This window comes from Ptychodera flava, chromosome 9 (genome assembly GCF_041260155.1).
Source record: "Ptychodera flava strain L36383 chromosome 9, AS_Pfla_20210202, whole genome shotgun sequence".
NCBI lineage: Eukaryota > Metazoa > Hemichordata > Enteropneusta > Ptychoderidae > Ptychodera > Ptychodera flava.
This window is the reverse complement of record NC_091936.1, coordinates 24,177,693-24,192,662: the sequence shown is the minus strand read 5'-3', so window position 1 is coordinate 24,192,662 and position 14,970 is coordinate 24,177,693. Positions and strand designations below refer to the sequence as shown.

Genomic DNA, 14,970 nt, shown 5'->3' with positions numbered 1-14,970 from the left:
AATCAAATATGGCCGCCAAACCGTGACTGATCAGTATACCGTTTGCAAACTTGATAGTACTCACACTAAGGATGATATGAACAAAATTTCAGTTCAAATGCTGGGGTGGTTCTTGAGAAGAAGATGTTTGAATACTATTTGCTGGTATTAACAGATATCGACCCCCACTGTGATCTGGCCCTACTACAAAATCATCACTATGCAACCCAGATATCAACCCCAACCGTAACGTGGCCCTACTACAATATCATCACTGTGCAACCCAGCCCACCAGTGCACTAACATGTAGGTTTCAATCAGTTGTTTTCATGGGTATTGTAATGATTTAATCATATCACACATGACGAACTTGAATAACAGAACAATGTCCTCGGGACTGTTATTTTTTACTGTTGTGTGATATAGCCCAACGATTACTTAGAACTTTACCCTTGAATTTCATTGTAACGACTAACAATGAACTGACCAACAGTAACCCTAAGCTTCTGCACGTGACGCATAGTGAGAATGATTCCCCTTGTTTATTTTCGTGATTTTTTGAAGTAACCATTCATCCTCTTTAAGTGAATGTATTATTTTGACAACTGCTTAAGTCATTAGCATTGACTGGACACTATGTTGACAGATGTACTGATGGGAGCGACCTTCCTGTCTTTCACTATCTTTTAGTTTATGCCTTTCAACTTTTATACTACATAAACCTTGAAATAAATTGAAAATACTAGGAAATACATTTGAGTGTTTGGATAGAGCACACAAGGGAAGTGCTACATTACTTGTTAACCTGAGTGTAGAGACTGAATTTAATTAGCATGAATATATTGTGTGGTAATATGTTGTGTGGTATCCATGAAGACACTTCTGTCTCACACAAATGTCAAAGTAACTGCTTCACAGAAAAAGGACAGTGTGCTCATATTTGGTTTGAATTGGTCCATCAAGAAATATTTAAACAAGAAACAAGAATAACAAAAGTAAATAAGGTCTGAAACTTTAGGTACTGTAGGTCAACTTTAGGAACAGGCTTAGCAGAGGAATGTTTCAACACATTCCTTCATGGTTTCAGCAGGTCTGCCAATATGTATCAGTTCATAAACAATGACAGGAAATGACTTAAGGTCACTTGAGTAGCCTGTTTTAATCACTGGCATGCAACCGCTCCTGCACATTTGCAGGAGTTCCCCTTTTTCTTACCTCATTTGCATATTTTTGAAACTGACATGTTCATTTGAACAACGTCACATCTCAACCCCTGGGTCTACCTGTACACCAAATACTAAGATGGTAGGTGTGGCAGTTTGGGAGCTTTTGCGTGTGATGGACATACATCCGCACATACATACATACATACAGACGCCACCGGCTCACCATATAAGCTCTTTTTGGTATTTATATATATACCAAATATGAGCTAATGATCAGCATCCGTCTGCATTCACTGTATTGTTTTGTCTACCCGAAGTCAACGGAGTGTTGACATATTAACCTAGAGCAAACTGTTTGGATCTCATCAACATGAGTATTTCGGCACCTCAGTAGTGTGTTCTATCCATACACTCAAATGAGTCGGTTCGTTTATCTACAGTGTTATCTACAATAACTTATGTGCGATATTCAATTTGGTAAACATATAATGTGTGCGCAATTGTCCATCCTGAGAGGCTGTAGCTGTATGAAGATTGAAGATTAGGGCTTGCATGACTGCCAGCTAATGTTGACAAACCATGTGACCAATTGTAATGTTTTTTTAAACTTCGAAATGCTCACACTAAGGATGATATGAGTCAAATTTCAGTTCAATCAGTGTGTTGGTTCTGGAGAAGAAGATTTTTAAAGATTAAAGCAAAATCAAATGAGGCCATCAGGTCACGTGACCAATGAAAAATTTCAAGGCTCAGATGCCAAGTACTAATTGACACCTATTAGCACTGCAAGTTTGAGAAGTTTTTGTTTGACATTTAAGAGATCTAAGTCAGCAAAGAAATGGCAGAAGAAGAAGAACAAGAGGAAGAGGAAATAGAAAGAACTCAAGCAATAACAATAGGGGCCAAGCTGGTCTGCTTGGGACCCTAAGAAGAAGAAGAATATTGAACTCTAGTAAAACCAATAAGGGGCCCCAAGGCTTGGGCCCCTAACAATGCCAACTTTTACTCTTTAAACACGCACAGAAGCAATTTCTATCAAGCCCTTGTTCATACTTTATTTCGTTTTCAATACAAAACTTCCAATTCACAGATGACCAGGTGCAAAATATACACTTCTAGCATATAAACAATATGGATTTTACAGTCTTTCATTATTGTTATTGCTGGAAAGTGGCGGATCTGTTTAGTTAAATGATATATAAATTCCAAAAAAAAATGTGCATTAAGCAAGGGTTGAATGCATGCATGAATTGCGATGGACAATTGCATTGTGATGGAAAATTATTTTTGCTGTTTTTATGTAAAATTTCACAGCATCGTTCGTGATTCTGACTTCAGAAGGAAACTAAAAGCTGGCTGCTCTATCGTTGTGACGTGTTTTCAAATATCCTATAAGATTACTATTGCTGAACCATGACAGTTTCACACATCTGGATTATAAAATATTATGTTTGATACACAAATTGGGATGATTCTCACAACACAATGTATACTCTTCAAAACAAATCTACTGATCAGTTTTTGGTCAAGAACAATTAGTTTTTTTGTTGAGAACCACTTTCCTACACTCTACTGAGGTCATTGGCATATACAGGACCTAGCATGGCCTACCTGATTTGCTGTTGCCATGGAAATTATACTGACATGTCACATGTCTATGATGGCTTTACAATCTAAACATCATTTTAATTTAACAAAAACTAGCTGCTTATTGACAAAAACATTTACAAGATACTTTTTATGACACTGCATACAGTTTGATATACTGGATTAAGTTAATAACACACATGAAATTTTCTGAAATCCTAAAGTTTGTGAAAATTGGTCCGTCAACATTTAGTACTGCACTACCAAACCCTTTCACTTCCATGGTTTAGCCGAGATCAACTGTAATCAATGGCAACTGAGGACCTGTTTATTGGGGGCTGGGGTGAACAGGTTGAAGTACAATACACAGTGATACAGCTTTCTGACTGATTTCAATACCAGAATAGTAGTGCTACTGATTATGCAAAACACAAACACCACACTTTTAAGCGAAGCAAAATTCGAGAGATTAACAAAAAAGGGAAAATGTGTGAGAGTGTTTGATCTGAAGGAGTTCACAGTTTGCTGAAAAAAGGGATGATGTCACCAGAGCTGCCATATCTCTTTGACAGAGATCTCTAACTCCACCATACTAAGTATGTTTGACAATCAATTAAGAACAGCTACACATACACAGTATTTCACAAAATCAGCATGGCACATCTAAGTTTCTCATGCACATAAGGAATCTCAATTAAATCTATCTTTTGATACTTTTGAAGCAAAAAAACCCTGATTGCCCTGGATCAAAAATTTGGAATTATGTCATAATTGTGTGATTATTTTTATTTTATACATCTGGCACTGAGCCGCTTCGTGTAAGTATAAACCATCTTGCATAAAATTGAAAGACATTTTTGTAAATCCATTTACAAAAAGGTTACCATGGGTACAGAATCTGCTCTTTCACACGTTCCTTGGGAAGTATTGCATTTGTACCCATTTGGACAGCAATGTAAACCATCCTGGCAGCAGACCGCCTGAATAATGAAGAAAATAGAATAAAGAAATTAAATGAGGCTGAGTTCTGTAGCAAGCTGGTCAAAAAACACCATGACACTACACCATTGTAACAATGGATATCTTTACTAAGTAGTAATGGGTACCATAAAATTATTAATTTTCATGGGGCATTAAATTACTATTTCGATGTTTGAGACATTGCCACTGGGTTTTAAACTGCTTGATTTGTCTGTAATACAATAAAATCTTGAATTATTTTATCATTTTCAATGGAATTTAAGTTAGCAGATTTCATCTATCAGTGAAAACAGTGAAATTATGTCTACAAGAAAAAGAAATGCTTTTACAGTGTTTAATAACATGGTGTAGGGGCAGTATTACCTGTAAAGTTGAATTAAGGGGGAGACCCACATTCGCAGACACTATTCTTTAACCTGTTTTTTCACCATTAAAATGAATCTTTAACCCGACATGTAGTATATGTTTGGGTAGCTCAACAATTGAAGATTATAAAAATTGTAAGAATATTTCAAAACCTGTTTGCATGTGTTTGTTTTGCTCAAAAATGTGTGTTTTTGAGTTTTTTCACTTAAAAAAGTGTAAGTATGAGAGGGTGATGGCCATTGGTAAGCCGTTTACTGCAATCGATAGCAGGGTAAGGTGTGTAAAAAAACGTGTCTTGGATTTTTGATACTCCGCTTTGTTTTTGCACAATTAGCCTTGAAAGTGAGAAGTAGTGGATTCTGAATAAATTAACAGCTTTTGTCCACGTTTGTCACGATATCTTTTGTTTCTGGAACATTATCGGAATTCTGAGACACAGTTTTGTAGAAACAGTCACTAACTACAACCTGTGCAAAGATAAGGCTAATCCGTCAATGTGGCGCCAAGTTACACTCTCCAGAAGTTGCGATACATTGCCAAAAACGGAACGGAGTAAATCGCAGAAATGTGTATGCGACCCTTGGAGTCGCACAAAGTCAGCTAAAATTACGGTTCGCTCACATTTTCGGTGAAAATTCCCAGCCCATAATGAAGTACAGGACTTTTTATACAACTGTCTGAATTTGTGGTATGAATGAAATGATACATGACGTGAAAATTGGAAGAAAATGAACACTAAAACGGCCAGTTCGCGATGTAAGCGTTAGGCTTTATTTACACAACTGTCATTCCGAGCTAAATCTGGGGATAATCTTCTTGCTAAATACAAACTAGCGTATTAACTGTGCACTGTAGTGTACCAGTTAAAATTTGATTATCAAGCGAAGAAATGGCTGGCTGCGTATATACTTCGTAAAAATTATGTGATTTTGCATGCCAAGTCCAATGACATTGTGTTTTCCTCTCTTTTGGTTGTGCAATCGTCACCGCGTTTTCAGCTTCCTGCCCGGAGAGAGACACGTGACAATGAATTTACAATTGCGTACATACCGACAAAAACGAAGTTCATTCAGACGCCGTGTTGCGTACGTTAGCTTTTACGTTCCGTACTGCATGTTGAAGTACCACCACAGTCCGCCTTGAATATGGCATGGAGCTAAAAACGGACAGCTACATGAACGCGGTTTCCGACCTCAGAAGCACCAGTGCCGGGCTAACTTTGTGTTGTGCCAGGTTAGAACCCATCGTTAGGCTAAACTAAATATAGCACCTGACAATATCTGGTATCTCAAACGATTTCCTAATAGTAAGATAACAAGTTGGCGAAAAACTGAAATAAATCAATTCTGACACGAAACTTGAACAATTCTAAAAGCGACTTGTTTTGGCTTCGCGAGTACCATGGAGGCGAGTACCTAAAACAGATGTGAATCTGTGACCGCGCTGATATTAAACTGAATGCATCATTCTAAAATCGCGATGGTCGAATTTTGTACAAATAATGAAATGCGTGAACTTCCTCGTCAGTCAAACAGTTGAATATCGCGTTGGCTGATAGGTGGAAACGAGCATTCGTCGTTCTCCGATGGCGACTGTCCATTGAACTACTATAATAACGACGATAGACAGACCAGCAGCACTGTGTTTGTCAGCGTGATTGAGTTTATCCACAGGAAAAAGTAGTTGCTGATTCGGAAAAAGCACGTTCATGGTTGTTTAATTTTTTTCAAGTTCATGGAAATTATTCTATCATTTTCAACTTTGGTTTCTTTAAATTTACCGCATAAGTTTATAATTACCTAATGACAATTCAATCGCAATGATTTTAAAGCTATACCGACATGAATTTGTGCTGTGAAATATCGCATACTTTTCAATCGAGATTGATTTCGACCCTGGACTTCGACTCACTTCATGAGCAGTCCGCCAATAAAAGTTCAGTTGATCGAGACAAATTATGTCTGCCGTATGATTAGCTTCGGTACAGATTGAAAAAAAAATGCTAGGTCAACATTGTGTTTAAATTGTAAATCACGGCATCATTCTGATGTAATATAGCAAAACTGTACATGCGTTATCAGCATCACGTTCCCTCTGTGCCCGCATAGAACTTACAAAACAATAAGCTCACGTTTAACTGGGCAGAGCAGACACCGGCGCGATTTTCTCGTTATAAAATTTCGAACTATTGGCATATTTCTAATTTCTACGGAGAGGAATGTTGCTCGCCCAACTGTCGAAACAAAAAGATGTCGCAACCATTTTCACAAAAAAATATAGAAAACTTGTGGTGACGTACAGGCTAGCGTGACAATTGCATGCTTTACATGTAAACCGTAACGTAAGCGGGGCCGGTAACAGTTTTGGTTGCCGGATTTCACTGGGCATTTGCAGACGTAAAAAAATCACCTGACATTTTTATCATCAGTCGCAATTAGTTCGGAGCGGGATCAGTTTTGAATGTCGGACTTCATTAAGTGCAAACAAACATGTATACTGTTATCAGAAAAAGACGTAATTTTTTGATTTTCGGAGTAGCCTCGTTTGATTGGGGCGGGGTCATTGAATGTCAGACCATACTTTGCATTGAGTCCACGTCATTTGTTAGCCGACACAAATGTACGTTTTGGTTTTATTTTTTGGTTTAATTTTGAATGCTGGACTTTATTTGGCAAACATGTAAAGACAAAGACCTATACTCTTTGGATTTTCGGCCGTTATTTGTTTTATACGGGAACAGTTTTATTAAATACGTGTCATAGGAGAACGAGGTAAAAATAACGTAAACTACAACGACCAGCCTCTCTGTTGTGCGCAAGATGTATCACAAGTTTTTGTTCGAAGCTCAGTTTAGTCATAGACCCTCGAGAAAAACGGGACAGGCAACTTGTTAAATGAGTAATTGTAAGCGTTCTGCGTTACAGTCCTCGCTTGCGACCATTTCCACTTTATACCTTTTCAACGCATCGGAAACTGGAGTTTTAAGCCTGACTGTAACTCTGACAATTTTAACTGTTCTCTCATTCCCGGCCATATGCTTGATACTTCGCTTTTGTGGACCATGCTTTTGCAATCGACAGCTACCTTCAGCATGTTCAGTAGCCACGACATACTTCCTGCCGGCAGCTGGGAAGAAGACTGACGCATGCGCACTCCTCCGGACGGAATTAACGTAATCTACTTACGCTCTTGAGATAGCATTGACTAATCTGGAAACCATTAAGACACAAGAAAAACACGGCACGCGAACTGGCCTACAATGTTCATTTTTGTTAAAATTGAACTCATTTCCAAGTATGTTATGGTTTCAAACTTATCGTCCACTCAAAGGCCATATTAGACAGATTCAAAATTTACCATAAAACAAAAAATGACCAAAATCACTCAAGGAAGGTGGGTCTACCCCTTAATTTTGTATTTTGTTGTGGTTCTGAGAGTGTCAACCCCTGGACAACTACCTGGACCTATACCCTAACCTTCTCAGTAACCCTTGCATGGGGGGGGGGGAGATATCCAGGGGTGACTATCCACTCCCAATACCTTTGTTTTACACTTGGCTGCAGACATTAATAATTGGTATATCAAACACATATTGGGTATTCAGTATCTTTTCCAGGCTACAAAAAATTCTTCAGAAGAGGCAAATCAAATCCCTGATTTTGTTGGATGATGAATGTAAGGAAGTTTGATTAACGATGAGTTGTGATGAAATATCATATGATTTAACTATTCAAAGGATTGAGTTCATAGAATTAGTTTTGTACTCAATATGAATAAATGTACATACACTATGGAAAGTGTGCAAAGTTCAAACATGTGGGAGGAGAGGTTTGAGAAGAGTTTGTTAATGGTACTAAAAGGTATCAAATCTTTCACTGCCTTTTGTCTGTCACTCAACAGGAGTGGCTGCTCCCAGAAAGTTACAAAAGTTGTGTGTTGTAGTTGACACATCACCCACGTGTGGTATTTTGCATGTCTTTGTGAATGGCTTGTCACTGGCCATACAGAGTAATGTGAAAATGTAACTAAACACAGAGGAATGACTGCATTATCAAATACGGAAATTCTGTTTGATAGTGTGAGAGAAAATTACTATCCTTGGTGAAAAGAACTACCGTAAAATTCCCAATTGAAGCCGCGGCTTGTATTAGAAACATTTTTGAGGGACCCCTGGGATCACGCACTGAAGTCCCGGTGCGGCTTCAATTACGTACATTTCCTGTGTTTCGATATGCTCACCAAGCATTGCAGGGGCAATCGCTATTGTTATGCAAATTAGTACCAATGAATTCTGCGTGAATAAATTACCCACATAAAAAGCCCCTACCCTAGTGTAACTCCAATATAGAAACGTTAGGAGAGTGTATTTGGTCGTTAAACTTGGTAAAATTCCTTTTAGATAATAAGGAAACTATTAAAAGATGTTAAAACAATGGGAAACTGGAGTTCCCTTGACAGCATCGTAAGGAAAATGACACGTTTTTCCAGTACTTTCTTGATTCTCTGACCCTGCTGACCCCCGTCCCCTAAATAGAATAGTCTCACTAAGGTCGGCCATGTTGACATGCATGACATGCATGCATGATGTCTTTGTTTCAAGTTTAGGGGTTTTTGGACGCTGGAATTTCACAAAAATGTCACTTCTGTATTCAGAGATTGTACAATCAATTTCTTTGGACGTGTAAGTCGATTTTGAAAGCGATAGAAGATCAAATGGTTTTGAAAAAAATCGTGCATAAAATTAGCATAAATTAAGCATCAATGGCAGATGGGTCCCCTTGATTTACAGCTGTCTTGTGTTGCCGAACGGGTGGCTCATACTCGGGTAGTGCAATAAAGGCAAGTGAATGACCTTGGGTAACTTTACTGGCATGTTTTTGTGAACTGTTTTGTGGTCAAATTTTATTTTCTCATGATCAAAAACGGAACGTGTACACGCAAGCTTATATGCACCCACCATGGTCATTCAGCAGCCACACAGTACAGTATAGGCAGTTCATTATGTCAATACATGATGCAGGTGCGGTGGTGTTGTTGTAGGTCAGGCATCGGTAAGGGTACGTGGGTATTGAATGAAAACTACGTATTTGAAACATGGTATCTCAATCTCTCAACTATTTTAACTTGTACACAAACACCGTTGCTTCAAAATTGTTGCATCAGGTAATTGACTATGGCGGTGTTTACCACACTGACAAAAACTTCAGCCGTGTTCAAACATAGACACAAACGTGCCGATACATGGGGCATTGTTTGTACTTTTGTTACTATCAATGACAAAATGCACAATGGTACTAGTAGTGTTAAAAAGGAACTTTTTATTGGGTATTTTTTCTGTAAGAAAGACACCTGTCAATCATTAGCACAAGTCAATGAGGCGACATTAGCCAGCTGGTGTGCATGCATTGTTTCATTATGGGCTCAGAGAAGGGGTGCGGCTTCTATAATGGTACAATTCAAAAACCCAAAATGGGCAAACAATGAGCCAAGACAATGTTTCAAAGTCACGGTGCGGCTTCAATTAGAGGTGCGGCCTCAATTGGGAATTTAACGGTACTGTACATTCAATTAATTTTCCTACTCTTTATTTGTGCACAGAGGTGAACAGAACACCAGAAAAATATTAGGAAAGAACATAACATTTAACAATCCAAACTTTCAATGACAATACAGTACGCATCATAATCATGCACAGATAGACCTTTGAGTTGTTCATAAATCTAGCTCCCTGAGCCTATCAATGGTGCAATCATTTACACTGCAGAGGTCAAAATTTCTTGTTTCTCGTTAGGGCTTGGTCACAGGGTAAAAAATGGTGTTTAATGAATTAAAGTGAAGGTATGACCATGCTTGATTTTTTTATACCAGCTTGAGTAAAAGTGGAAATTTTGGTTACACACAACTTGCTTTTAACAGTTGTGCATACACATTGCCTTCTTATAAATTATTTTTCATTGCCACAGCACAGGGTACAGTGGCCATTTTTGAATTTACAATGTCACTATGTTTGAGGTAATTTGTTTCTGTAATCAGACACTTTGCATGGCATCTCTGACTCTTGATTCTTGATTAGGAAACAGAATGGAAAAGTTTCTTTAGCAAAACATGACCACATTTTTCTTGTAAGTTCCCGGTGCACACTAACTTAATTTAATAAGATATTATTGATTTCGAAATGAAGCAAATACTGCTAGAGGGTAAAGTGTCTTTGTTCCCAAAATCTCTAGAATACTCACTGATGGTAGAGGGCAGCAGCCATACTGTCCGGTCGATAGTTTGCAGCACGTATTGCCATCGGGGCACTGTGATCCATCACTGCAGATCACAGAGTTGACATAGTTCATGAGACCTGGTGTCTTCTCCATCCATGGAATAGACAAGGCTCTGTTGACACATTTGCCTGATGGTATGTCACATTTCAGGTAAACTGGGCAGCAGTGGAGTTTGTCTTCACAACAATGCGCCTGCAGATGAATCAATTGAACATTTCAAAGTTCAGCGAGTGATATGAAAGCTCTTCTAGAATTTTGAACCATATTTTCTCAATGTGATGAGAGATCTATATCAAGAAGGCTAACACTTCAGCAAACATTTGCAAATATGTTTTGGTTGTTTGTTGGGAAAGAAGTTTTGTGTGTCGATGAAATCAGAGCACCAGGACTTTTGTCAATATGGAGAATAATGATCATTGTTATTATTAGAAAGCAACGGGACCTGGTGACAGGGATAAGAGAAATAAAATACAAATAACATAACATGGATGTTGTTACAAGAAATGAAACAGTCCCGTGTTCAATAGCCTACCATATTATTGGCCTGGTCCTAGATTGGAACATCCCTTGCTCGAAAGAGTACCTTCCTGTAAGCCTTTTATGCAAGGAAAGGGCTCCCTCAAGAGGCGGGCCTTCCAATCTTAACTGGCAATTTTGCGGCTTTAGTATACCGCGGAATACAAATAACATAGCAGAATAAAATATGTAAGAAAGAAAATATGTAAGAAACTGGCCAGACAGAAAACTTGATTAACATATTAAGACTTGACATGGAACTACAAGATATTACTCTTGTGAAGTCTAACTGTGGGTAGCACTTTTGTCTACATGGAGGACAGCAATTACGTGCAATGGACAGCAGATGACCAACAGGGTGAGGGGAGCTGAGAAAGAGGGAGGAAACAGTGAGTTAAACTGACTAAGAGAAGAGGGAGGGGAGATAGGGAAACACAGGAAGAGGGGTAGGGATGAAGGTACATTGATAGTGACAGATTGGAAAGGGGGCATCAGAATGAAACTTAAAGAAAAGTCCTTCCATTGGAGAAAAGGCAAAAAGCAAATATAGAGGGAGCCTTTAAAAAGAAAGGTTAAACAGTACATCGTATGGAATGTGATTTTACCTCCTCAATGGGACAGCATGCCCATTGGAGATTGGCCATTTGGCAGCAGGTGTTCTTTGCTGGACACTTTGTTTTGCCGTCAGAGCAAGTCACTAACTCTTTGAGAGCTGGTACTTTCTGGATCCACGGTATTGCTAGGACTGAATCTTTGTAGCATCTGGCCTCGGCTACATTGCATGTGTAACCTGAGGGACAGCAGTGTTCTCCATCACCACAGCACACAGCCTGAAATGAAGCACAAACCATAACAAAATGTCAGTCTCACTTCACTGCAGATTAATCTGTTGAGACTTCCAAAATTCCCCGTATACAGCTCAATTATCTCCATTGAGAACGATGAGTTTGGGCTGAACCATGGTTGTGAAAGGCTTGAAGAACTTGAAATTTCAATCTCATTTAATTCATTACACAAGTTCCCTGCATTTTGAGTGACCAACATTTATTGACCAACTCTTTAATCCTCGATGTCTTTCTGGCACAAAGAAGTCAAATTTGCATTTATTAAAAATCAATTCAAAACATTATGAAGATTTTGAACACACACACACTCTGAACAGTGATGTATTTCATGCGCTGTGACACTAACATCTCAGGAATACCTAAGAAAGTGTAGCTTTTGGATGAAAATGACAGCCTTGACACTGTGCAGGATAGCTTGGGTAAGGAAACGATAGCTGCTGGAATGGAATCCGTAAGTTTGGTCATCTAAAACAATAGCTTTGAACATATTTTCCTATGGAGGGCTTAAAACAAGATGGCTGACAGCAAAAGCAGTGGTAGCGGCGTAAATATTTTACCCGTTTTCAACAAAAAATCACCAAGTTGTGTTGTGTAAGATGCCGCGTTCAGTGAGGTTCAGGTTCGATTGCACTTCTGTAAAGTTTCAGCCCCCATTTTACAAATCTTGCAGAGAAATCTCCGTTCCTGTTTTCGGACTGAACAGGCTAGCAGGACGTCCTAATCTAATACGTGTACATGGATTATGTATAATGATAGTGTATGAAAAAAAAGTGCTTTTGCATGCATACATGGAAGGTAGAGAAGATAACTAGTCATCTTATCTAAAGCTAACTTTGAAATCTTGGTAAGTCTGAACTATGGAAAACAGACATTGCAAACACTAACGACTATGTCTTTACACTATCATATGTACATTTTAATCCCTGTACATGTATTACAATAGGACGTCCTGATAGCCTGTTCACTTCGAAAACGGGAACGGTGATTTCTCTGCAAGTTTTGTAAAATGGGGGCAGAAACTTTACAGAAGTGTAATCGAACCTGAACCTCACTGAACGCGGCATCTTACACAACAGAAATTGGTGACTCTTTTGAGAAAATGGGTAAAATACTTACCGCTGCTTCCACTGCTTTTCCTGTCAGCCATCTTATTTTATGCCCCAAACATCAAAATATGTTCAAAGCTAGCGTTTTAGATGACCAAACTTACGGATTCCATTCCAGCAGCTATCGTTTCCCTACCCAAGCTATCCTGAACGGTGTCAAAACTGTTGTTTTCATTCAAAAGCTACACTTTCCTAGGTACCCCTGCATCTGATAGCATTCAACACAAACTGAATAAATGAGAAATGATAGAGACAGCATAAGAAAGAGCTCCACAGTCTGCATATAATTTAGCGTTCAAAGTTCTGATCATGCTATTGATAAAATATTGCGTGGCAAGAGGAAAGCACATTTCACATGAATCATGTTGAAAAATGAAGAGAACAAGTTGCAAAACATGACTAATTATGTCCTGAGACTCTGTGATGGTACTAAGATAACATGTACAAACGACTTTTCCACCTCGCCTAGGATCAGATAAATTCACACATTCTTGATCTAAACAAAGGCATTTTCAGTATTGTTGATAGAGGGCGACATCTGGATAGACAAAGACCATGCCACTTACATCTGGAAGGGGACAACATCCATACAATCCTGACTTCAACTCACAACAGGTAGTCTCTGATGGGCATTTCTGTTTTCCACCAGAGCATATCACATCTTTAACAAGAGCCTGGAAAACAAATTTAACGTATCATTAATCCAGAGAAAAAACATATCCAAATTATGTTTACGCTAATTTTACTTCCAATACTCACCAACAACAATATATTTTATGGTAATTTTTTTCCAAAACATGCAAAGTTCAATTATGTTTACTTCACTGGAATGGTGGTTTTTAGGGCTATATTACTGCAGATTATTGTTTTTATTTTTGGCAAACGATGAAAAAATTTCTGTTGGTGCATGAAGTATATAAATATTGCATCTGTGAGTATACTTCTCTGAGACAACACAGCTCATATGTACAGGCTCTATTGAAACATGAGGTGTTTGACCAAAATGCACCCCATGCCTGAGAAATTGACTGAAGAAAAGCTGCCAATGCGTAAGTGACTGATTGCATCCTGGGAGGATGACATCCACAGTTATCGAGATGGTATAATGAAAAAGAATGGTACCAAACACATTGCTGTAGATACCTATACACATATGATTGTGCTTTGAATACAAGCAACGCTAGTGAAGTGAGTTGGATGCTCCAGCTATGAACGATCAAAGAAAATTAAAATCATTCATTTCAGCCCCTTTTAAATTGCAGATAAGGTTATTCACCTCTGCTGGGGTCTTTTTAGCAAGAGGGACAGTCACCCCATTACCCATGATGCACTTGGTCTGCACGAGGTCACAGGTGAAACCTTGAGGACAGCAATGTTGCTGGTCGGGGCAACAGACAGCATTTGGAAAGGGGCAACAGCCGAACAGGCCTGACAGGGTTTTACAGCAAGTGTTGCCGTCCGGGCATGACTGTCCCTTTGAGCAGTTGACATCACCAACCTGGCTGATGACATCACCAACCTGGCTGATGACATCACCCACTGAGATGCTGACATCATTTACTTGTTTGGCTGGCGTCTTTTCCTCCACGGCAAGGAGAGATCTCCCTGAAGACATTTTCCTTGGGAAACATCGCAGGTTGTTCCGCTGGGACAGCAATGGAGGTGATCACTGCAGCACACAGCCTGGAGTGGGGAAAGTATTTGAAGCTGAAGGCATGGTAGTAGTGCAAATCGAAAATGAAAAACTTAAACTTTAGCTCAAACTTTTGTATAGTAACTTTAAACCATTTCTTTGAAATCGAGAATAAAAATCAGAAGTCATCGTGCAGTATTTGGTACAAGAATGTCAAATTACCCAACATATCCTGACATTTGAAATTAAAAATGGCAATCATCCCTGTGTTAACTTTGTAGGGGAATCACATTTTAAATTTTCACAAAACGCTGTTGAAAGCAGTATCTAAGCCAAATATGCCCCAACAAGCAGAAGACCAAAATAAGGAGTTGTAAAAGTTTGAGAGTCTGAATATCTGTTCCTGGCGATGCATTCTACCTGAAAGCAGAGTTTCCAAAAAATCTGAGAAAGCAGAGTTACTATTTAAAGGGGAAGTTCACCAAGGATGATTTTTACATATGTGCTAGCTTTGTGGTC

At 38.8% G+C, this 14,970-nt stretch overlaps 1 protein-coding gene across 1 annotated transcript in view; it reads right to left on the bottom strand.

The window, feature by feature from the left end:
* Positions 1-14,970, bottom strand: part of LOC139141232 (multiple epidermal growth factor-like domains protein 6) — a 49,482-nt gene that overhangs the window by 18,387 nt on the left and 16,125 nt on the right. Inside the window, exons 10-15 of the mRNA XM_070710856.1 lie at positions 14,380-14,501; positions 14,095-14,320; positions 13,385-13,492; positions 11,473-11,697; positions 10,316-10,543; positions 3,617-3,712 (exon numbers count right to left, since the gene is read on the bottom strand). Coding sequence (XP_070566957.1) covers positions 3,617-3,712; positions 10,316-10,543; positions 11,473-11,697; positions 13,385-13,492; positions 14,095-14,320; positions 14,380-14,501 — 1,005 coding nt within the window. The remainder of the gene's footprint in view (positions 1-3,616; positions 3,713-10,315; positions 10,544-11,472; positions 11,698-13,384; positions 13,493-14,094; positions 14,321-14,379; positions 14,502-14,970) is intronic.